This window comes from Sus scrofa, chromosome 15 (genome assembly GCF_054392235.1).
Source record: "Sus scrofa isolate SSC_HxYL_T2T_F1_AM1 chromosome 15, Sscrofa_HxYL_maternal_Yorkshire_Landrace_v2.0, whole genome shotgun sequence".
Lineage (NCBI taxonomy): Eukaryota > Metazoa > Chordata > Mammalia > Artiodactyla > Suidae > Sus > Sus scrofa.
Genome location: NC_139397.1, coordinates 120260013 through 120282188, shown reverse-complemented (window position 1 = coordinate 120282188; position 22176 = coordinate 120260013). Strand labels below are relative to the sequence as shown.

Below are 22176 nucleotides of genomic sequence, written 5' to 3'. Positions count from 1 at the left end.
TGGTGATTGAGTACTTACTACTGAAAGCAGACTATCTGATAGGGGAACTGCTTCCATTTCTGGCAAGCTTTAAATGTGCTAATAAACTTTCACCCTTCCTTAGACTTATATTTATTAGACCCTTTGGACCCACATGAACTTATTAATACTAATACTAATACCTCAGCTAGTATCTATGTCTTGACTGAACTTAAAATATGCCTGGCAGGAAGTTTGTCAGTTTCTAAGGCCAGGCAGTTTGTGCTTAATCAGCCAGGTATTTGCTCTTTCCTCCTGACCAAATTTCCCTTCATTTGAATTCCAAGTCCATGTATCATCTGGAAGATGAATGGTGAGGACAAAAACTATCTGGCTATCACACACGTCTCCACACTCTAAGCAGCTAAGATTCAAGCAACTTTTGTTAAGTTCTAACATTTCACACATTATACAACACTGACTCCTTTCCAATTTACCTTTCTATAATAATTAATTTTTTCTTACAAGTTTTTAATCTAATTAAAAAACTTCATTCATGTCCTTCTAACGTTCAATCTTCTCCATCATTTACTTTCACACTCTAACCTAGGATTCTCCTTTATTTAAGTAAAACTTCTTCAAAAGGAAAAAATTGGAGTTCCTGCTGTGGTGCAACAGGATTGGTGGTATTTGAGCAGTGCCAGAATGTAGGTTCAATGCCCAGCAGATTGAAGGATATGGCTTTGCTGCAACTGCGGCTCAGATGTGATCCCAGGCTGGGGACTCCATATGCCTTGGGATGGCCAAAGAAGAAAAAACAAAAAAAGTAAAAAATATCTACATTAGATCTACTCTAACATTCACAAATATTTACCTTCCCTTTATCAAAAAGCTTGTTAATTAGTCTTCATATTATATATTTTAAAAAGAAGGTATACAGAGAAGGTAATAGGGAGAAGGGGAAGCTGAGTCTTTTCTCTTCTCTACTAACCACTTTTCAGCGTCCCTTAGCAGTCTCCCCATTTCATCCAAATTGAGGCTGAGCCCAAATTTTACTGTGGTTATTTATGACTTGAAACGTCAAAGTCTGACCAAGAGTAAAAATAAATCTTGCCATGCAAATGACACATTTTATCTACTGAGATCAATATAAAGCGACATCACACTCCAGGTTCTTTCTCAGGCTATGGGGTTTTAAATGCATACCCTGACATGTACAACCACTCAGTTTTGGTTCTACGTGTCACAACTGCCTTACAACAGGGAGTGAGAAGTAAACTCCCAGGAAGGACTTTGTTCTCTTCATATTAAGGTGATGTTCAACTTCCTGCTAAAAATAGATAGAAAAAGCATTGTTGGTTGCTATGACTAGATTACTAACAGAGCTCACTACTTTCATTCATTTATCCAAAAATATTTATGTGCTGGAATTATGGATCTCTACTCTCATGAATTTAGATTAAGAGAGTCAGGGGTTAATTTTAAATGCCTCAGTTTTTATCATCTATAAAATAGTGATAATACTATCCATCTCAGAGAATTTTTTTAATGGTTTAAATAACAATTTTGAAATGATGAGTACAAAATGTGACAATCATTACATGACCAATATATTGGCTGTTAATACAATCTATGAGAATAATGCTCCCCAGAGTTGGAGAAGAGCTAATCCAATTTTGCTCGGTATTTTACCAAAATTCTACCCATAGTTATTTTTAAAGCTGTGACAAACAGAACTTACTTCTTTCTTTTTTGTTTTTTTAGGTCTGTACAGGTGGCATATGCAAGTTCCCATGCTAGGCGTCTCAAATTTGAGCTACAGCTGCCAACCTACACCATAGCCACAGCAATGAAGGATCTGAGCCGAGTCTGCAACCTATACCACAGCTCACGGCAATACCAGACCATCGACCCACTGAGCAAAACCGCATCTTGATGTATACTAGTCAGATTCATTTCCACTGTGCGACAACGGGACTCTGGAAGAGAACTATCTCTTAAAACATTTTCTAGGCAAAAATCACCATATTTGTACTTAATGATTCTATGAGGCTTTAATTACTTGATGGATGCAGACCTAGAACTATTTTTAAAAATTAAAAAAAATTGGCCCTATTGTTGGCTACTCCTTTAGCTCATCCCTCTGCCAAGGTTGAGGTAGCCCATTAATATTCTCACATTCAATCAGAGTCCTAATTTTGGCTGTATAAGAGAAATACACACTTCTCCTGTGGGATGACAAAATTATTCGGGCTGTCTAATTTTACGGCTTAATTTTAAGCCATATTCTTCCTTACGGTCCTTCATTTTCAAATTATATCACCAAGTAATTGGCTGATTTAAGATACAGAAGTTAAGCAGCTGAAAAATTCATGGTTAGTGTTTTGTATCTGATCTTCTCATTTTTCCTAACACTAAAAGAACCTTATAAGACCAAGTACTACTAAAGCGAAGCCTAGTTAGTAAAACCTTGTTCTCTAGGTCTGCTGTCTCATCAATAGAACTAGTTGAGGGATAACAGTCATCCACTTTTCTAAATCATAAAAAATCATGTTCCATTTATTTCTTTATTTGCTTTTTAGGGCTGCACCCTTGGCACATGGAGGTTCCCAAGCTAGGGGTTGAATTGGAGCTACAACTGCCGGCCTATACCACAGCCACAGCAACGCCAGATCCGAGCCTCATCTGCGACCTACACTACAGTTCATGGCAACACCGGATCCTTAACCCACTAAGTGAGGCCAGGGATTGAACCCCAAACATCATGGTTCCTAGTCAGATTCGTTTCTGCTGTGCCACATCGGCAACTCCTCATGTTCCTTTTAGATAAACTTACGCCTCTCTAGTCTTTGTACTTCTCAAACCCATACTCCCACCCCCAACACATTCTATTAGTTTTCTTATATTCCTAGAGAGCTGCTTTATTATTATTTCAACTCCTGACTATTCTCAACTTTAGCCTTGGATTAAAATGATCAGAGAGCTATGTACTTGACCACATTACCTTGGTCCCTTGTAGAACAGCTTTTACTGAACTGTGTGCTTCAGCATTATGCTGTTGGTTTCCACAGGGTGATCAACTTAACCACGTCTCACCTCTCATGGGGGTGGGCAGGGAAACCAGCCCTATAGTGAAAAAAGCTAACTCAATGTTGTCTCAGTGGTAGTGACGAATTTGAATTAGATCACTTAAATTCAGTTTCAAAAAGAATGCATCATTGACAACATTGAATAAGGTTAACTCAGGCAACTGAAGAAAACCATCTTTTAATAAGGATAACAAATCATCAATATTTAAAAAACAAAAAAGCTTGTCTTTGACTTTACCTGCCAATGCTTCTGCTGTATCCTGAAATTTCTCAAAATGTTTCAGCTTTACACTAGAATTAAGAAAAAAAATGTTACAGGGATACAATGGTTTTTGCAAACGCCACATATTAAGGAAAAGACGTATTGGACTATCTCCAAAGCATATACCAATAAAAGAAACTTTCCTATCACTGGACATCAGTGCAAAATTAGATATTCTTCATAAAATGACCAATTTCTGTAAATGTTAGGATAGTAATGTCTGAACTATTACAGAGGTTGTAGCTTTGAAGTAAAGTTGGAACAGCAAAGAGATTTGCTATCACATCTAAACCACAGGAAAGATGTTTAAGCTTTAACATAACCTTTGCTGCTTAAAGCTGGACAGATACCTTCTACTATATGGCATAGAAGAGGCTTAAGAAAACGTCTAACAGTCCTTCCTGAGTCAAGAATCTCACGACACTGATTTGTCCATTTAGCACAAGTGCCATTAAAAAATAGTTAACTGTTAAGGAGTTCCCGTCGTGGCGCAGTGGTTAACGAATCCGACTAGGAACCATGAGGTTGCGGGTTCGGTCCCTGCCCTTGCTCAGTGGGTTAACGATCCGGCGTTGCCGTGAGCTGTGGTGAAGGTCACAGATGCAGCTCGGATCCCGCGTTGCTGTGGCTCTGGCGTAGGCCGGCAGCTGTAGTTCTGATTGGACCCCTAGCCTGGGAACCTCCATATGCCGCGGGAGTGGCCCAAGAAATAACAACAACAACAACAACAACAGACAAAAGACAAAAGACAAAAAAAAAAAAAAGAAAAAAAGAAAACGTCTAACAGTCCTTCCTGAGTCAAGAATCTCACGACACTGATTTGTCCATTTAGCACAAGTGCCATTAAAAAATAGTTAACTGTTAAAGAGTTCCCACTGTGGTGCAATGGGTTAAGATTTGACTGAAGTGCCTTGTGCTGCTGCAGAGGCAAAGTGGGTTAAAAAAATCCATAGGTTGCAACTGCTGTACAGATTTAATCCCTGGCCTGGGAACTTCCACATGCCATGGGTGCAAACATAAAAAGAAGAAGCTAAATGTACAACTAGAGATTATCATACTAAGTGAGGTTAGAAATAGCAAGACAAACAACATTATCACTTATATGTGGAATCTAAAATATGGCACTAATGAACCTATTTACAAAACAGAAGACCCACAGATGTAGAGCCAGACTTGTGGTTTACGAGGAGGAAGGGGGAAGGAGTGAGATAGCTGAGGAATTTGGGGTTAGAAGATGCAAACTATTACATATGCAATGAATAAACAATAAAGTCCTACAATATACTACAGGGAACTATACCAATCTCCTGGGACAGATCATGATGGAAAATAATATAAGAAAAAGAGTGTGTAGGGAGTTCCCATTGTGGTACAGTGGAAACAATCCGACTAGGAACCATGAGGTTGTGGGTTCAATCCCTGGCCTTGCTCAGTGAGTTACGGATCCGGCGTTGGTGTGAACTGTGGTTACGTCGAAGATGTGGCTTGGATCTGGCGTTGCTGTGGCTGTGGTGTAGGCCGGCAGTTATAGCTCTGACCCGACCCCTAGTCTGGGGACCTCCATATGCCGTGAGTACAGCCCTAAAAAAAAAGACAAAAAAAAAAAAAAAAAAAAAAAAAAGACAAAAAGAAAAAGAATGTATATGTGCACACACACACACACACAAACACACACGTTAACGGAATCACTTTGCTATACAGCAGAAATTGGCACAAAATTGTAAATCAATTACACTTAATTAAAAAAAAAAGTATTTGTTAGATCCAATTCTTGTTACCCTGATTTTACCTTCTTCTTCTGCATTCACTTATGTACAGGGCAACATTATTTTATATCAAAACAAATACACAAAGTTAATCCATTGTTGTCTCAGTGGTAGTGACGAATACTTGAATTAGATCACATAAATTCAGTTCCAACAAGAATACATCATCGACAACAATGAATCAGGTTAACTCAGACTATTGAAGCATACCTTTAGTAGTTTCCTTTTAAAAAGGAAAACTAGCCTTCCACTGTGTCTAAAATAGTGTTATCTTAAGGAAAGCTTTCTTACTGGTCAGAAAACATCCTGGTGTTACCTTAAAAGTACATTTTAATACAAAAAGTAATAATTTCATCTTATTCCATCTCACCTAGCCCCCACCTCTACTCTTCTGAAGTGGCATTTGCCCACATCTCTCTACACTTGCATAAATGCATATACAGGTATATAACATCTGCAAAAATGAAATCACACTATTCAAATTACTCTGAAGCACGATTTTCTAATATATCATGTTTCTCTAATTGTTTATCATGAATTGAAGTGTTGGGCTCAACACTTTTTAGCAAGCTTAAGTATTTTCCTTTTATCCTAGTGAGTTTATACTAGCATTAGCAGATGAATTCTCAAATGCCCTTTGGCATCTGAGGACATAATCAAGGGACCAGTCCAGTCCTTCCTAGGACCACACTCACCAAATGGGCTATTTCACAAGGTAAATGATTCACAGATGGTGAAATAGCCTTCCCGATTCTACCTTGATGAAAAGCCAGCTCTCTCTCTCTCACCCTTCATTTCTTAAGTTGGACATCAAGGGCATACTCTATTTTCTTGTCCAGAGACCTTGGGGTACACAGACATGCCTCTCTAGGACTTACTACCTAGTTATTTACTACTTCAGAGGGAAAGAGGAAAAGTAAGTCATAAAGAATGAATAAACTGGAGTTCCCATCATGGTGCAGCAGAAACGAATCCGACTAGGAACCATGAGGTTGTGGGTTTGATCCCTGGCCTTGCCCAGTGGGTTAAGGATCTGGCGTTGCTGTGAGCTGTGGTGTGGGTCTCAGACGTGGCTTGGATTTAGCATTGCTGTGGTGTAGGCCGGCAGCTGTAGCTCCAATTGGACCCCTAGCCAGGAAACCACCATATGCCACAGGTACAGCCCTGAAAAAAGAATGAATAAACTATGAATCAAGCTAAAAAATATCTGAATACCACCAACTTAGAGATTTTTAAGACAATTAGCAGCCTATGCTTTGAAAATGACTTTTAACAGAAATTTATACCTAATTCACAATTAATTGATGCTTTCAAATATCTTACAAAATAGTAATCCTGGGGTGCTGTCCAATCTACTCTGCAATCAATACAAGTTACTGGAGATGGCCTACCCTCCAAATAAGGAATCTAACAATTAGGCTCATACCAGTATTATTCCTGAAATAGAGTTCAAAACAGAAAGTTACGAATATATTACATGAATTGGGGGGGCCCTACAAACACAAAACAAACAAACAAAAAAACCCCAAAAACCTCTAAATGTTAACTGCTTAAGTTCTTAGTTTTGACATGACTTACACTTTATTTGCTTTTTCTGGAGTTTCAAATTCTTTCCACAAACTATCAACCTCTTGAAGTTTCTTCTCATTCAAAACCTGCAATAGATATTTAAAATAATTTTCTTTAAATCACACAGCTTAGGCATAAATAGCTAGACTCTTAAAGTACAAGTGTACATGCAAAATGAGGATGAAGTAAGTTAATTTTTCTCTTTGAAATAACCAGTTTTCTTACCTGGCATAAATTTTTGGTCAAACTAATAGCTCAAGTATCCCACTGAATAACTGGATGGAATCCATACCTAATTGGGAATTTGTTAAAACCATATTTTTGGGGAGTTCCTGTCCTAGCTCAGCTAAAATGAATCTGAGTAGCATCCATGAGGACGCAGGTTTGTTCGATCCCTGGCCTTGCTCAGTGGGTTAAGGATCCTGGCATTGCTGTGAGCTGTGGTGTAGGTAGCAGATGCAGCTTGGATCCTGTATTGCTGTGGCTATGGCATAGGTGGGCAGCTGTAACTCAGATTTGACCCGTAGCCTGGGACCCTCCATATGCCACAGGTGCAGCCATAAAAAGCAAAGAGTAATGAGGCAGTAAATAATTGGAAAGCACGCTGCTTAGTATTAGAAATTAAAGGCTACTAAATAGTTCTGTTTTGGATGTCATGAGAATTTTAGAATCCAAAGACATTCCGTCACATCTCACGAATGCAATGAAACTTTAATTCAAAGGTTTTTTGTTTTTTTTTTTTTTTTTTTGTCAAAGGAAATTCACAGAATAGTTGTGATTTTTGGAAATAGTTTACTAAGAATGTGGTTAAGCATACACAAAGTTCACTGATTGTTGAGAAGATATGCAGCAAACAGGGGATATGATTCATGAGTAAAGTTCATTTTTCTAGTTGAAAAAAAGTTTTGTAAGTATTTTTGAAAATAACATGGATAACAAAATTGGTGTATTTAAGAGATATTATCAGTATTCTTAAAGTAACAGAGGAAATGTAATGAAATCATGTTAATCCATGACCAAAGATCTCCAAAGATTTTGTTATGGCAAACAAAACCTTGGCTCATAATGTTCCCATTCATGCACAACACATTGAAAAGAACATTAAAATAAAATTAGAAACAGGAGTTCCCAGAGAGGTTCAGTGGTTAAGGAATCTAACTAGCATCCATGGGGTTAACAAATCTAACTAGTTCCATTCCTGGGTTAAGGATCCAGCATTGCCATGAGCTGTGGTGTAGGCCAGCAGCTACAGCTCTGATTCAATCCCTAGCCTGGAAACTTCCATTTGCTGCAGGTACGGCAGAAAAAAACCTTAAACCCCAAGCCCCCCCAAACCCCCTACATTTTCTATTATACATCTGTCTCAAATTTTTACTTTTTAATTATTTTCTGGGGGGGGGGGGGGGCCCACATCCGCAGTATGCAGAAGTTCCCAGTCCTGGGATGGAACCCACCCCGTAGCTGTAAAGCAGCTACAACACCAGATCCTTAATCCACTGAGCGACAAGGAACTCCTGTTTCATTTTTTTTTTTGGCTTTTTAATAATCATGTTATATATGAACTTTGGTATTCACATTAAAAATCTCTTCCTTGGAGTTCCTGTCATGGCTCAGTGGTTAACAAACCACATCCATGAGGATGTGGGTTCAATCCCTGGTCTCACTCAGTGGGTTGAGGATCTGGTGTTGCCATGAGCTGTGGTGTAGGTCGCAGAAGTGGCTCTGATCCTGCAATGCTGTGGCTGTGGCCTAAGCCGGCAGCTACAGCACCGATTCGACCCCTAGCCTGGGAACCTCCATATGCTGAGGATGCAGCCCTAAAAAGCAAATAAATAAATAAATAAAAATCCATCTCCTCAGCTTTACTAGCCACATTTCAAGTGTTAAATAGCTTTATGTGGCTACTGGCTACTACACTGGGCACCACAGCCACAAAAGGTCTAGGATGAGTAAGGCTGAAGAAAGTTTATTCTTATTCTGTAGCCAGGTGACATGAGAGACACAGTCCTAAAGAGTTTCTGCAATACGCCAGAAATAATTATTTTAGGTATTGTCTCTGCATTTGTATGTAACTTTGTTAATGAGCAACAATCTTGAGTTTTTAACCCTTCATGAACCACAGTGTGTATATATATGGATATACTGGGTCATGATATAAAATGTATTCCTTATTGCAAACTGAGTTTGGAAAATTTTTTTTCTTTTTTAAATCACCACACCTGAGGCATATAGAAGTTTCTGGCCTGGGGACTGAACCTGAGCTGCAGTAAGATTTTTTTTTTTCCATTTTTTTTTTTTTTTTCCTTTTTAGGGCCGAACCCAAGGCATATGGAGGTTCCCAGGCTAGGGGTCGAACCGGAGCTGTAGCCACTCGCCTACCAGAGCCACAGCAACGCCAGATCCAAGCTGCATCTGCGACCTACACCACAGCTCGCAGCAATGCTGGATCCTTAACCTACTGAGCGAGGCCAGGGATCAAACCCAAAACCTCATGGTTCCTAGTTGGATTCATTTCCACTGCGCCACAATGAGAACTCCTTCAGTAAGATTCTTAACCCACTGCCACAAGGGGAATTCCTGAAGAAAACTTTCTTAGAGCATTCTATTCAAGCATGAATTTTATGCAGTCCATATAAATTTATACCCCAGCTTTGAAAGATTAAGGGGACCGGAGCTAATAACCATGTACTGAACATCTACACACATGTTTCAGAGAATATTCACACCTTTAAGGTGTACAATTTACTTTTAGTAATTCTTTCAAACTTGTTCAACTTATTTTAGAATATTCTGTATGTCAATTTTATTCAGAAAGAATCAATAACTGCTACTGTAGTTCCCACCATAGCCCAGTGGGTTAAGAATCTGACTGCAAAGACTTGGGTTGCTGTGGAGGTGCAGGGTTCCATCCCCAGCTTGGTGCAGTGGGTTAAAGGATCTCACTTTGCTGTGTCGTAGATTGCAGCAGTGTTTCGGGCTCAATCCCTGGCCCAAGAACTTCCATATGCTGCCAGTGCAGCCATGAAATAAAAAAATAACTGCTACTAATTCCAAGTATTTATAAATGAAACAATATTTCAGAATATTCACAAGCCTTTGGTTATTTCTCAATTAGGTTACATAAAAAATAAATTACAATTTGACAATTTTCAATAGTAATTTAAGTAAAATCAAAAACTGCAATAGAAGGAGTTCCCATTGTGAATCAGTAGTAACAAACCTAATTAGTATCCATGAGGACTAGTTTCAATCCCTGGCCCTGCTCAGTGGATTAAGGATCCGGTCTTGCCAAGAGCTGCGGTTCAGGTTGCAGACTCGTCTGGGATCCCACGTTGCTATGGCTGTGGCTCCAACTCACCCCCCCTAGCCTGGGAACTTCCATATACTTCGGGTGTGGCCCTTAAAAAAGCACAAAAAAAGGAAAACAAAACAAAACAAAACAAAACACTGCAACAGAATACCCAGGACTTATTTTTACGGAGGATACTCTATATTAATAGAAATCAGTAGTAATTCCTCATATGACTTTATACTTTATGACCCAGGGTCTAGAAACCACACAGTTGCTAAGCCAGTTCCTTCCCACCGTTGGATTCAAGCAGTGGAGAGTGCATTTACACCTCCCCCGCCCCTTAGCATCCAGTTAAGGATGTTTGTTGTAACATCGATTTAGATGAAACTCATCCAGACACCCACACACTATAATGGCTATGAGAATTTGGGGGGCATGAGCAAAATGCTGAGACCTTGGAGAAGATTGCAAAAAGATGGGGAAAAGCCTAAAGGACCTATTCCTGGGCTCTATGGACCTTTAAAGTCCCTTAAAATTGCTAATAATGCATTCAGACAAATCTAATGAGAGGAAAGATAAGAAATATCAGCTTTTGGTTTTAAATTATCTTACTGTTTTTTTTCCCACTTTTTTTGGCTGCAGCATGCAATGGATTAGTATGGAATCTCAGTTCCTAGAGCAGGCGCTGAACCAGACCACAGCGGGAAGCTCCAAATCCTAACCACTAGGTCACAAGGGAACTCCTTTATTGGTTTTCTTAAAACAAGTACTTAATGTAATATGCAAATGGTATTTTCAAATGCCAAAGAGAAACTTGGAAAATAAAATGAAAAACTGCACCAAATCGACGTTTTGGTACCATTCCACACTCTCTGCACCCATATCAGTTTTTTTGATTGATGCCTAGAATCATACCATATTTTATCTAGCATTTTTTACCTTGTCAGTACATATGAAAAATATGCTTTTCATTACTATGTTTGTAGAGCACCAGGATACCACTCAATTTACCTCATTCTCTTAACATCTCAATGGCACCCTACTAAACGATAGTCACATTGTTCAATTATTTATTCAATTATTTCCTTGCTGATGAAGTCAATTTTATTTGTTTATTTATTTATGGTCTTTTAGGGCCGCAATCGTGGCATATGGAGGTTCCCAGGCTAGGGGTCCAATTGGAACTGTGGCAGCTGACCTACACCACAGTTTACTGCAACGAGGGATCCTTAACCCACTAAGTGAGGTCAGGGATCGAACCCACATCCTCATGGATCCTAAGTCGGGCCAAGACGGGAACTCCTTGATGAAGTTAATTTTAAACTTTCCCAATTAAAATAAGCAAAACTCAAATTTTCAGCTCAGATTTCTCCCCTGGGCTTCAAACTTGAAATGACCACTGCATTTCCATGTCTAACAGACATCAAACGCTGAAAACGGCCCAAAATGTAACACTTTAGTAACCCTCCCAGATCCCTAAATCTTCTCCCTACCACCACACCCACTTAAACCCCAAACTCACATTCTTTTATCCCTCAGCCAATCCCATCAGTTCTACCTTCTAATTTTCTCCCAATACTTCTTTCCACCCACACAAACCTTAATCCAAGTAACTTCATCTTGTCTAGATTAACGCAAAAATATCCTTGCTTCCTTTCTTGCACCCCGTCCCGCCAATCCACTTCACACACAGCAAAGCAACTTCATTAATAAAGTTAAATCAGTTTACTCCTCCGTTAAAGTCTCCCAATTACTCCTCAAATCACTCAACAAAATCCAAACTCTTTATCATAACCTGTAAAATTCTAATACGGCACCTGCCCACCTCTCTAACTGGGCCAAATCCCCTTACAGAACCGGGAGGCCCAAACAACGCCGCCACGTGTTCACCGAAATAGGCGCCTTCCAGGCCCAAACCTTCCAGGCCCTTCCTTTCGGACCAGGGGGGCAGAAAAGCACCCACGAGAACATGAGCGCTGTCGTCCTCCCCTTAGGTCTTTCCCTCTCCTCCCCTGCCCAACACCCGCCATCCCCCTCCAATGGCTCCCACCTACCTTAAAGATGGCGTAGCCGACGGACGTTTCAAACAGCACCAACATGGTGAAGCCGGGTCAGGGCGCCGAGTGGCGTGACACGAGATCTTAAACCAGTGAAAAAAAGACCAAATTTGTAGGCCCTCAAGGCCCGCAAGGCCGCGGCTGGCCAAGCACTTGGGCGCACGCCGTCCGGCAAAGAGCCAGACCACGTTGCAAAAACGTTCCACACCTGACTACATGCAGAAAGCGTCCCGGCGCTTCTCCTTCCCCAAGGCTTCTGGGACGTGACTTCACTTCCGACAGATGACGCGCAGCAGAGTCGCCCTGGCTTCCGTTTTGTTCCCGCCACAAAGGACCGTAAAAATATCGCGAGATTTCGTAGAGCGCAACCGCGGTTTTATTTGCTCAAGCTCAGAAAAATCTGAAAGGGAAAACTGTCCTGCTTTGGAGAATGGTGGTGGCTACGGGTTACGGGTACGGTCTTGTTCACTGCTGTGGCTTGGGTCGCCGCTGTAACGCATGTTCGATCCCTGGCTTGGGAAATTCCACCTGCTGTAGGTCTGCCAAAAAAAGAAATTAAAAACAAAAATAAACAAAACCTTCAGGGAGTTCCTCTTGGGGCTCAGCAGGTTAAGAACATAACTAGCATCCATGAAGCGGCAGTTCGATCCCTGGCCTTGCTCAGTGGGTTAAGGAGCCAGCATTGCGGCAAGCTGGGGGCTTGTAGGTTGCAGATGCAGCTGGGATCCCATGATGCAGTGGCTAGGCTGGTAGCTGCAGCTCCGTTTCAACGCCTAGCCTGGGAACTTGTGAGGCAGAATAATAATTCCAATAGTTAGTGTAGGAACACGGGCTTCCATATATTCCCTGATTAATGTCCACGGTTTTAAATTTGTAAAAACAAATCAAGATAAACAGCCCTTGCTTGTTGGAAGATTAACTACTGAAAGTACATCTGTGGACATTAACCTCTGATCTACACATTTGGCTGCTAGAAAAGGAATGTAAAGAATGGCAACTCTAAGTCTAAGGGAAAGAAGAACAAAAGGACCATAAAGCCTATGGAGTATATCCTGACTCTAAGCCCCTATTGGACAAGGCCCAGTATAGGTGCTGGGCAAGGCCAACAGGGAGCAGGACTGATAGCAGGACCCCATGTTGGTACCCCTGTCTTTAAGAGATAACACCTCCTTAGAAAGTTAGTGTGTGGGAAATCTTCCTCTCCCTCGCAGTGTCTGTGCTGGGAGCTATCTGCCTTTCTCTAATAAAGACTTTTGCTTTCTTGCTGCCTGTGTGTTCACAAAGTTCATTCTTCAGCTCCGTGAACAAGAACTGGGATTCCGGTAACATCTTTCCGGGGCCTGTCCAAGATCTGATACACCAGCACTCATAAGGTAAGCAAGCTTGTGATTTTGCTTTCTACTTTGTTCAGTTCCTATTTGCCTCTTGAAAGGAGAATGAATGTGTGTGCCTGAGACGTGTCATGGACACAAAGCCAGTGTGGAGTCCTGATCCAAGTTTCCATTTAAGCCCCTGAGTGACCTCATATGGCTATAAGGCAGACCTTCTGAGCCCAGTCAGACCAGGAGTCCCAGTCGGGGGTTTACATGGACTTGCCATATGCTGAGAGGCACCAAACGGGATGTCCCACGAGGGAGACGGCCAAAGACGGCTGAAGCAAGTCACAAGGCAAACTTTACAACGTGGCCTTCCCCTTCTCCCACCCTGGGTACTCCTCCCTCTATATACTCTAGCCTTTGTAAAGCATTTTGGAAACCACAAGTTACTTTATTCCTGAGGATTAGCAATTTTCAAAAGACCTGTCATAAACAAAAATACTGTTTTTGAGACTTTTTTTTTTTTTTCGTCTTTTTGCTATTTCTTTGGGCCGCTCTCACGGCATATGGAGTTCCCAGGCTAGGGGTCTAATCGGAGCTGTAGCCACCGGCCTACGCCAGAGCCATAGCAACACGGGATCTGAGCCACGTCTGCGACCTACACCACAGCTCACGGCAACGCCAGATTGTTAACCCACTGAGCAAGGGCAGGGACCGAACCCGCAACCTCATGGTTCCTAGTCGGATTCGTTAACCAATGCGCCATGATGGGAACTCCTGTTTTTGTGACTTCTTAAAAGGTGAGGGAGGGTTTAAAGTAGCCGTCCCTACCCCCTTACGAGACTCACCTCCATCTTCCCTATTTTTTACAGCATATCAGGAAGCAGCATATCACAGTGAGCAATGTTAGCTGAGTGGCCAGAGTCCAGTTTTTAATGGAAATCCATCTTTTAGTGGCATCCCTAAGAGGACAAGACACAGGGAGGCCCCTTACACTGTGGGAAGAAGATCTAAGGGCTATATGGATAAAGGTCCTCATAATCCAGTTTTATAAGCTTAGAGAATACCCCTTAAATTACAAGTCCATCCCATTGTAAAGCAGATTTGAGAAAATTTACTGACGATCCACATAGATACACAGAGGTCTTTCAGGGTCTCACGCAATCTTTCAAGTTGACCCGGAGGGACATCATGTTATTGCTGAACCAGACATTGACTACAAATGAAAAGAATAAAGTTTTAGAATGAATATGCTCAAGGCCGGGGAGATGAGTGGTATGTTATAAATGCCAGGAGTAAATCAGAAGAGGAGCTAACATGATTCCTACAGGAGGTCAGGCAGTTCCTGTGAGCAATCCCAATTGGTCTACTTATGAGGGAGACAAAGAAATTAGCATAGGAACCATTTTATCACTTGTATAGTTGAAGGCCTTAAAGCAGCATGAGTGAAGCCTGTTAACTACTCTAAACTATTGGAGGTCTGTCAAGGGGAATAAGAGAGTCCATTGGCCTTCTTAGAAAGGCTCAGAGAGGGATTGAGGAAGCATACACCAATGCACCCAGAATCACTGGAGGGCCAAAAAATTCTTAAGAATAAATTCATAATTCAATCGGCACCAGATATATGGAGGAAGCTCCAGAAATTGGCTTTTGCCCCTGATCAGTATCCAGAGTACCTCCTCAGAATAGCAAGTCAGCTGTATTATAATCAGGACCAGGAAGAGCCAAAGGAAAAGAGGAGAGACAAAGAAAAGGCTGAGGCTCTAGTTAAGGCTCTACAAGGAGTCAACCTGGGAGTTTTCAAGGCAAAAGGACTAGGGCAAAGACCCAAGTCCAGAGCCTGTTTCCTCTGTGGAAAAGAGGGACTCTTTAAAGGGGAAGGCCCCAAGGCTTGCACTCTCTCTGAGGTTGACTCCTCAGGCCCAGGATCAAGACTGATGGGACCCAGGGCTTTCCATATTGTCTCCTGTCCTTATCACTACCCAGGAGCCCCAGGTGACTCTGAATGTAGGAGGACAGCCTATCAACTTCCTTGTGGGTATGGGAGCCACCTTTTTGATCCTCCTCTCCAACCCTGGGTCCCCTTCAAGTACATCTGCTATTATTCATGGTGTTTCTGGCAAGCCGTTTACAAAATTCTATGTAACCTTTTAGTTGTGACTGGGAGTCTGTTTTCTTCTCTTATGCCTTTCTGATTGTTCCAGAGAGTCCAACTCCACTTTTAGGAAGAGATACCTTGTCAAAGGTTAAAGCCTCAATCCACATGACAGTGGAACCAGATCAAGGCTTATGCCTGCCTCTGATGGAAGTAAATATTGACCCAGAAGTCCGGGCCGTTGGAGGAAGGATAGGAGGAGCAATGAACGCTCAACTGGTGTAAATAACTCTTAAAAATCAAAACCTATTTTGATGCCTTTTTTCTTTTTCTTTTTTTTTGCATTCCCTTGGCTAAGGCCTCGCCATTCTTATTTGCCTTTGAGGATCCCTCTGACTAGTCCACACAATTAACTTGGACTGTCTTGCCTCAGGGATTTAGAGACAGCCCTCATTTTTTGGCGAAGCATTAGCCAGAGACTTGACAAACTTTAAGGCTTCCAAGCCTGTCAAAATTATTCAATACTTTGATGACATTCTTCTTTGTGTTGATACCAAGGAACAATGTAAGGTGACTTCTCGTGATCTCCCTAACTTCTTAGCGTGATATGGCTATAAGGTATCAAAATCCAAAGCTCAGATTTGTCAACCTGAAGTTAAATATCTGGGTTTAAAGCTATCACAAGGGATTAGAGCTTTAAGAGAGGAAAGGATCAGACTTATCCTGCAGTACCCACTTCCCAGTACTGTTAGACAACTTCAGGGATTCCTGGGCATTACTGGATACTGCAGGATATGGATTCCTGGCTATGGAGAGTTAGCATGCCCAATGTATAAAATGCTAAAGGAAGCACAACAATCCAGTACCCAAATCCTACAATGGGAACCCAAAGACAAAAAAGCCGTTAAGGCACTTCAATGGGCTCTTCTTCAGGCTCTAGCTCTTAGCTTACTAACAGGACATCTTTTTAATCTCTTTGTAATGGAAAGATCTGGAGTAGCTCTAGGGGTATTAACCCAACCAAAGGCAGAATCTCAACAACCTGTAGTGTATTTAAGTAAAGAGTTGGACTCAGTAACCCAAGGTTGGCCACACTGCCTACCAGTAGTAGCCTCAGTGGCCCTACTAACTTTCAAGGCCATTAAATTATCAGCAGTCCAACTATCTATACCTCTCATGATCTAGCAGGTATTCTAAGCTCCAAGGGTGGACATTGTCTCTTAAACAATCGGCCCCTCGAATATCAAACCCTGCTATTAGAAGGACCTGTAACACAACTGAGGACCTGTTCAACTTTAAATCCTGCAACTTTTCTTCTTGACTCACTAGATCAGAAAGTCAGGCATGACTGTCACCAAATCTTTGCAGCCAATTATGCAGCAAGGGAGGATTTAAAAGATCAGCACTTACCTAATCCTGACCTCACTATGTTTATGGACGGCAGGTCCTTTATTGAAAAAGGAGGACACAAGGAGGGGTATATAGTTGTAACTCTGTATGAGACCCTGGAGAGTGGGCCTTCGAGGCCAGGAAGAAGTGCTCAATTAGCAGAACTAACAGCATTAACTGAGCATTGGAATTTGGGTCAGGAAAAGGATAAATGTTTACACTGACTCCAAATATGCATATCTGGTCCTCCATGCCTATGTAGCCATTTGGAAGGAATGGGAATTTCAGACCTCAGACGGAAGTCCTATTAAATATTTTCAAGAAATTATGCACCTCCTAGATGCCATCAGACTGCTTCAAGAGGTTGCCATAATTCATTGTCGAGAACACCAAAAAGATGCCTCTGAGACAGCTGAGGGAAATCAAAGAGCAGATCGACAAGCTAGAAAGGCTGCTAGTGGAGTTCCCCGTTGTGGCTTAGCGGATACTAATCTGACTGGCATCCATGAGGACGCAGGTTCAAATCCTGGCCTTGCTCAGTGGGTCAAGGATCCGGCATTGCCATGAGATGTGGCATAGGTTGCAGATGTGGCTCGGATCCCGTGTTGCTGTGGCTGTGCTGTAGGCAGGTGGCTATAGCTCTGATTCAACAACTCCTCCTAGCCTGGGAACCTCCATACACTGTGGATCCGGCCCTAAAAAGACAGAAGAAAAAAAAAAAAAAAGGCTGCTTGTCAACCTTATAATGTACAAGCCCCTCTCTTCTGGGAAGGGATCCCAAGTGGGATTAAACCCACTTACTCCCCTGAGGAACTCCAATAGTCTCTCTCTCTGGAACACTTTACTCCCCTCATGCTGGCTACAGACTACAGATTATAAACTGGTGTTGCCCTCTAGTGTCCAATGGAAGGTCCTTAAGACTTTACACCAAACCTTCCATTTGGGAATTGAGAACACTTATCAGCTAGAAACCTGTTTAAAGGAAAAGGGCTATTAAAGACTGTGAGTCAAATAGTTAAGGGATGTGAGCTATGTCAAAAGAATACCACAAAGATACCAGTCAACCCCCCCCCCCCCCCGGTTTACAGCAGTCTGAAAAATATCCAGGGGAGGAGTGGCAAATAGACTTTACTCATATGCCTAAGTCAAAAGGATGTCAGTATCTGTTAGTGTGGGTAGATACCTTTACTGGGTGGGTAGAGGCCTTCCCCTGTCAGACTGAGCAAGCCAAGAAGGTCACTAAAACACTAATTCATGAGATTTCCCCCATTTCAGCTTGCCACAGGGAATTCAGAGTGACAACGGATCGGCCTTTAAGGCAGCCGGAACCCAGGGAGTGTCCCAAGCTTTAGGAATAAAATATCATTTGCACTGTGCTTGGAGACCACACGTATCAGGAAAAGTGGAAAAAACATGACTTGATGAAACGTCGCCTACAAAAACTATCACAGGAAACTCATCTTCCCTGGTAATCCCTCCTTTCCTTGGCCTTAATACAGATTAGGGAAACTCCTAGGAGTCAGGGGCTTAGTCCATTTGAAATATTATATGGACGGCCCTCTCTTAGAAATGATCTCCTGCTTGATCAGCAGACGGCTGAACTTACGAAGTATATGAGCAATCTAGCCGTTGTTCAACAACAGCTTTCGAATTTGAAAAACAGTCTAGATCAGAGGAAAGAAAGTGAGAAACCTCTTTATCACTCAGGGGATATAGTATTAGTAAGTCCCTCCCCAACAATTCTCCTTCACTGGAGCCTATCTGGGAAGGACCCTGCACTGTCAACCTTTCCTCCTCTACCGCTGTTGAGGTTGCAGCACAATCTTGGATTGGATTCACCACACAGGAACCAAAGCCTGGAACCTGGAGAAAGAAGATGCCCCACCCTCAACTACCGAGGAAAACTCCCCTGAATACCAATGCAACCCTCTGGAGGAAATCAAGGAACCCTTCCAACAAACAAGGGAACAATCAGAATGAAACGAGTGGTCAGTGTAATTGCTTTTCTCTCCTTTGCCATGGAGGATTCTTCCACTTCCTTACAGTGGGTACAGGGAAATGTTTTGTCTCCTGGGCTCACTCCTATGCCTACTTCCAGAATCAATCAGACTGCTGTGTCTGCAGAGCATTACCTATGTCGTTTGTAGAAGGATTCCACATAGGGAAACAACTGCTTGCAAGTATGTGAATTCCTACATCAGAATGGGACTGATTCCCCACAAGATCTCTGGACAGCAAATAAGTTGTCCTGTCCAACTCCAGCTTTTGGCACTACCCTCCAGAACTGGTTAACATCCTCTTCCTGGTGGAAATGTTTGTTTACAACAATCGCAATCATCATGTGGTCTTTTTTTTTTTTTTCTTTCTTTCTCTTTTTAGGGCTGCACCTGAGGCATATGGAAGTTCCCAGGCTAGGGGATGAATCAGAGCTATAGCTGCTGGCCTATACCACAGCCACAGCAATGGCAGATCTGAGATGCATCTTTGACCTACACCACAGCTCATGGTAATGCTGGATCCTTAACCCACTGAATGAGAGCAGGGATCAAACCTGAATCCTCATGGATCTAGTTGGGTTTGTTAACCACTGAGCCATGAAGGGAGCTCCTCATCATTGTGATCTTGATTCTCTTATTTGGACCCAGTATAATTAATTGTATTTCCTGCTTCATCGAATCCTGATTAGAAGCTATTAGATTTCAGATGGTAATAGAAGGGGAACCCAGTGCGATATATCAAAGCCCGCTTGACCGTCCCATGAGTGGAGACCTAACTCCTTTCCCCTAACAAAGCCCCTTGTCAGCAGGAAGCAGTCAGAGCGGTCTTTACCCCTCACCCTGCAGTTAGAGTCTCCAACTTTAGAGGGGGGATTGAGGCGGAATAATTCTGGTAGTTAGTGTAGGAACACGGGCTTCCATATATTCCCTGATTAATGTCCACGGTTTTAAATTTGTAAAAACAAATCAAGATAAACAGCCCTTGCTTGTTGGAAGATTAACTACTGAAAGTACATCTGTGGACATTAACCTCTGATCTACACATTTGGCTGCTAGAAAAGGAATGTAAAGAATGGCAACTCTAAGTCTAAGGGAAAGAAGAACAAAAGGACCATAAAGCCTATGGAGTATATCCTGACTCTAAGCCCCTATTGGACAAGGCCCAGTATAGGTGCTGGGCAAGGCCAACAGGGAGCAGGACTGATAGCAGGACCCCATGTTGGTACCCCTGTCTTTAAGAGATAACACCTCCTTAGAAAGTTAGTGTGTGGGAAATCTTCCTCTCCCTCGCAGTGTCTGTGCTGGGAGCTATCTGCCTTTCTCTAATAAAGACTTTTGCTTTCTTGCTGCCTGCGTGTTTGCAAAATTCATCCTTTGGCTCCATGAACAAGAACCCAGATTCTTGTAACATCTTTCCGGTAACACCTGTGCTGCTGGTGCAGCCCTAAAAAGACAAAACGAAAGAGTAAAAAGCCTTCAGGAGCTCCCACTGTGGCCAATGGGATTGGTTCAGTGTTGGGAGTGCTGGGACAATGGTTCCACCCTGGCTGGGCACAGTGGACTAAGGATCCTGTGTTGCCGCAACTTTGGCTTAGGTCAAGACTGCGACCTGGCCATATGCTTCAGGGCAGCCAAAAATGAAGGAAAAAAAAAAAACAAACACTTCACTTTTTTGGAGTTCCTGTTATGGCTCAGTGATAATGAACCTGACTAGTATCCATGAGGTTTTGGGTTTGAAACTCGGCTGGGCTCAGTGGGTTAAGTTTCTGGCATTGTTGCCCTTCGCTGTGGTGTGGCCGTTGCTGTGGCTGTGGCATAGGCTGGCAGCTGCAGCTCTGATTCAACCCCTAGCTTGGGAACTTCCATATGTCTTGGGTGCAGCCCTATAAAAACAAAAAAACAAGAAACAAAAAACTTCGCTTTTTATTATTGTTTTTAAACTTTCATATATGATAATATATTACCTTGAGAAAACGTAGAGCTACTTAGTCAGTATGCCTCAAGTGTCTGTAGTTTGGGAAATGCTAGGCGCTAGATTACTCCCCAGAGAGCCCTGCCTTAAAGCAAAGTCCTCAAAATGCCACTGTGACAGTCATTGTATATGTGAATGCTGGTAACCATTCTCCTTTCTTTGGTCAAACTGATTTTTACCATAGATGTCATTCAAATATATGTAGGCCTTTCCTGTTTTTGCTGCAAGGACTCTAGTCTGCATTTAGACTTTATGTGCTTGTTTTAGTTTTCCTTTTCTGGGACCTTTCAGTCCCAGTGACTGATTTAAATATCTCAATTATTCCCAAGTCTGGCTTCCAATAGGAGTAAAATTTCCTTCCCCACTTCCCAGGCCCTGTATGCAGATTGCTTGTAAACACTCAGATGCAATCTGCTTAAAGTTATGGAATACCAAGTAGTTTGTTTTTTCAAGCAGCTCTGCAACCTGGAGTCAAAAGGAAGGAAAATCTCGGACTAACAGAAAGGATGAAAGTGGGAGAAGTGTCAAGGGGTGAGGGAATCTAGAGTACAGACAAGAGTAGGGCCCTAGGATCCAGGGAGGTCAGGGAGGCAAGAGAAACCAAAATGGCTTGACTGGGAAAGGGTGGGTAGATGAAGCAGAAACACTTTGTCTGATTATAGTGTTACATAACTTAGTATTTTTTTGTCTAGTCTCCTTAATGGAAGTACCATCTACTAGAGAATGCAATCTTCACCTTACAATTAATTGTATCCGTATAGGGCATCATATTGTCTTAGTCATGAAGAAGGATCTTATTAAGTAGTTTTCTGCTTGTTTGGGTTTTTTTTTTTGGCGGGGGGGGGGGGGAGGAGTTGGCTGCACTGGCAGCATATGGAGATTCCCTGGCCAGGGACAGAATCTGAGCCTCAGCTGTGACCTATGCCACAGCTGCAACAACAGGGGATCCTTAACCCCCTGTGCCACTGTGCCCACTCTATTAAGTAGTCTTAAACTTTAAATGAATGAAAGTTTACTTATATATAGTTAATTCTTTTCCTTATATCCAAATCTTGCATCCTTTCATCAAAGAGAAATGAAACTCCTTATTCAATGAGAAACATCTTTACTGTAGCATCTTCTAGAAGCTGTCTTTGCACATTGCCATTTATATAATCTGCTCAGTGATGCATCGTCGGGTTCAGAGTTGCCTCTGATTTTGGATTTGGATGTTGGCCAAATACAGTAATTGTCTGAAAATTCTGTTACAGGAGAAAGCAAGAGATTCAATAATTCACTAAACAACCTGCTAGGTCAAGGGCAGACAGTACAAAGCATGAGGAGAAGAATGTGGGAGAGCAGAGATATCCCAGAAAAAGGGCTTATAATTTTACTAGTGGCTTAATATGGTGAGATGACAAAATGAGAAACATGG

The 22176-nt window shown here is 42.0% G+C and overlaps 1 protein-coding gene, 1 long non-coding RNA gene and 2 other non-coding genes across 14 annotated transcripts in view; 1 reads left to right on the top strand and 3 right to left on the bottom strand.

The window, feature by feature from the left end:
* The window catches only part of NOP58 (NOP58 ribonucleoprotein), a 35084-nt gene extending 22833 nt beyond the window's left edge, over positions 1-12251 (bottom strand). For 4 of the 10 annotated variants that reach the window (XM_021075921.2, XM_084998415.1, XM_021075920.2 and 1 more), the window contains exons 1-3: positions 11991-12251; positions 6654-6730; positions 3286-3338 (exon numbers count right to left, since the gene is read on the bottom strand). In XM_021075921.2, the coding sequence (XP_020931580.1) occupies positions 3286-3338; positions 6654-6730; positions 11991-12035 (175 nt within the window). In that variant the 5' untranslated portion in view covers positions 12036-12251. Of the gene's footprint in view, positions 1-2962; positions 3147-3285; positions 3339-6653; positions 6731-11990 lie in introns of all 10 variants that reach the window. The other 6 variants (XM_084998413.1, XM_021075924.2, XM_084998412.1 and 3 more) reach the window with 3 other exon arrangements.
* On the bottom strand, positions 3104-3190 carry LOC146396090 (small nucleolar RNA SNORD70). Its single transcript, XR_014830640.1, has one exon. It is a non-coding gene; the product is annotated as a small nucleolar RNA SNORD70 (small nucleolar RNA).
* Positions 5168-5256, bottom strand: LOC146396089 (small nucleolar RNA SNORD70). Its single transcript, XR_014830641.1, has one exon. It is a non-coding gene; the product is annotated as a small nucleolar RNA SNORD70 (small nucleolar RNA).
* A 99-nt stretch (positions 12252-12350) lies between the features above and the next one.
* Positions 12351-20137, top strand: LOC102166561 (uncharacterized). Of its 2 annotated transcripts, none has more exons than XR_014828941.1 (3): positions 12351-12446; positions 13278-13366; positions 18640-20137. It is a non-coding gene; the product is annotated as an uncharacterized LOC102166561 (long non-coding RNA). The 2 variants fall into 2 exon arrangements; XR_308179.4 differs by lacking the exon at positions 18640-20137 and adding an exon at positions 18069-18206.
* Positions 20138-22176: the final 2039 nt, after the last annotated feature.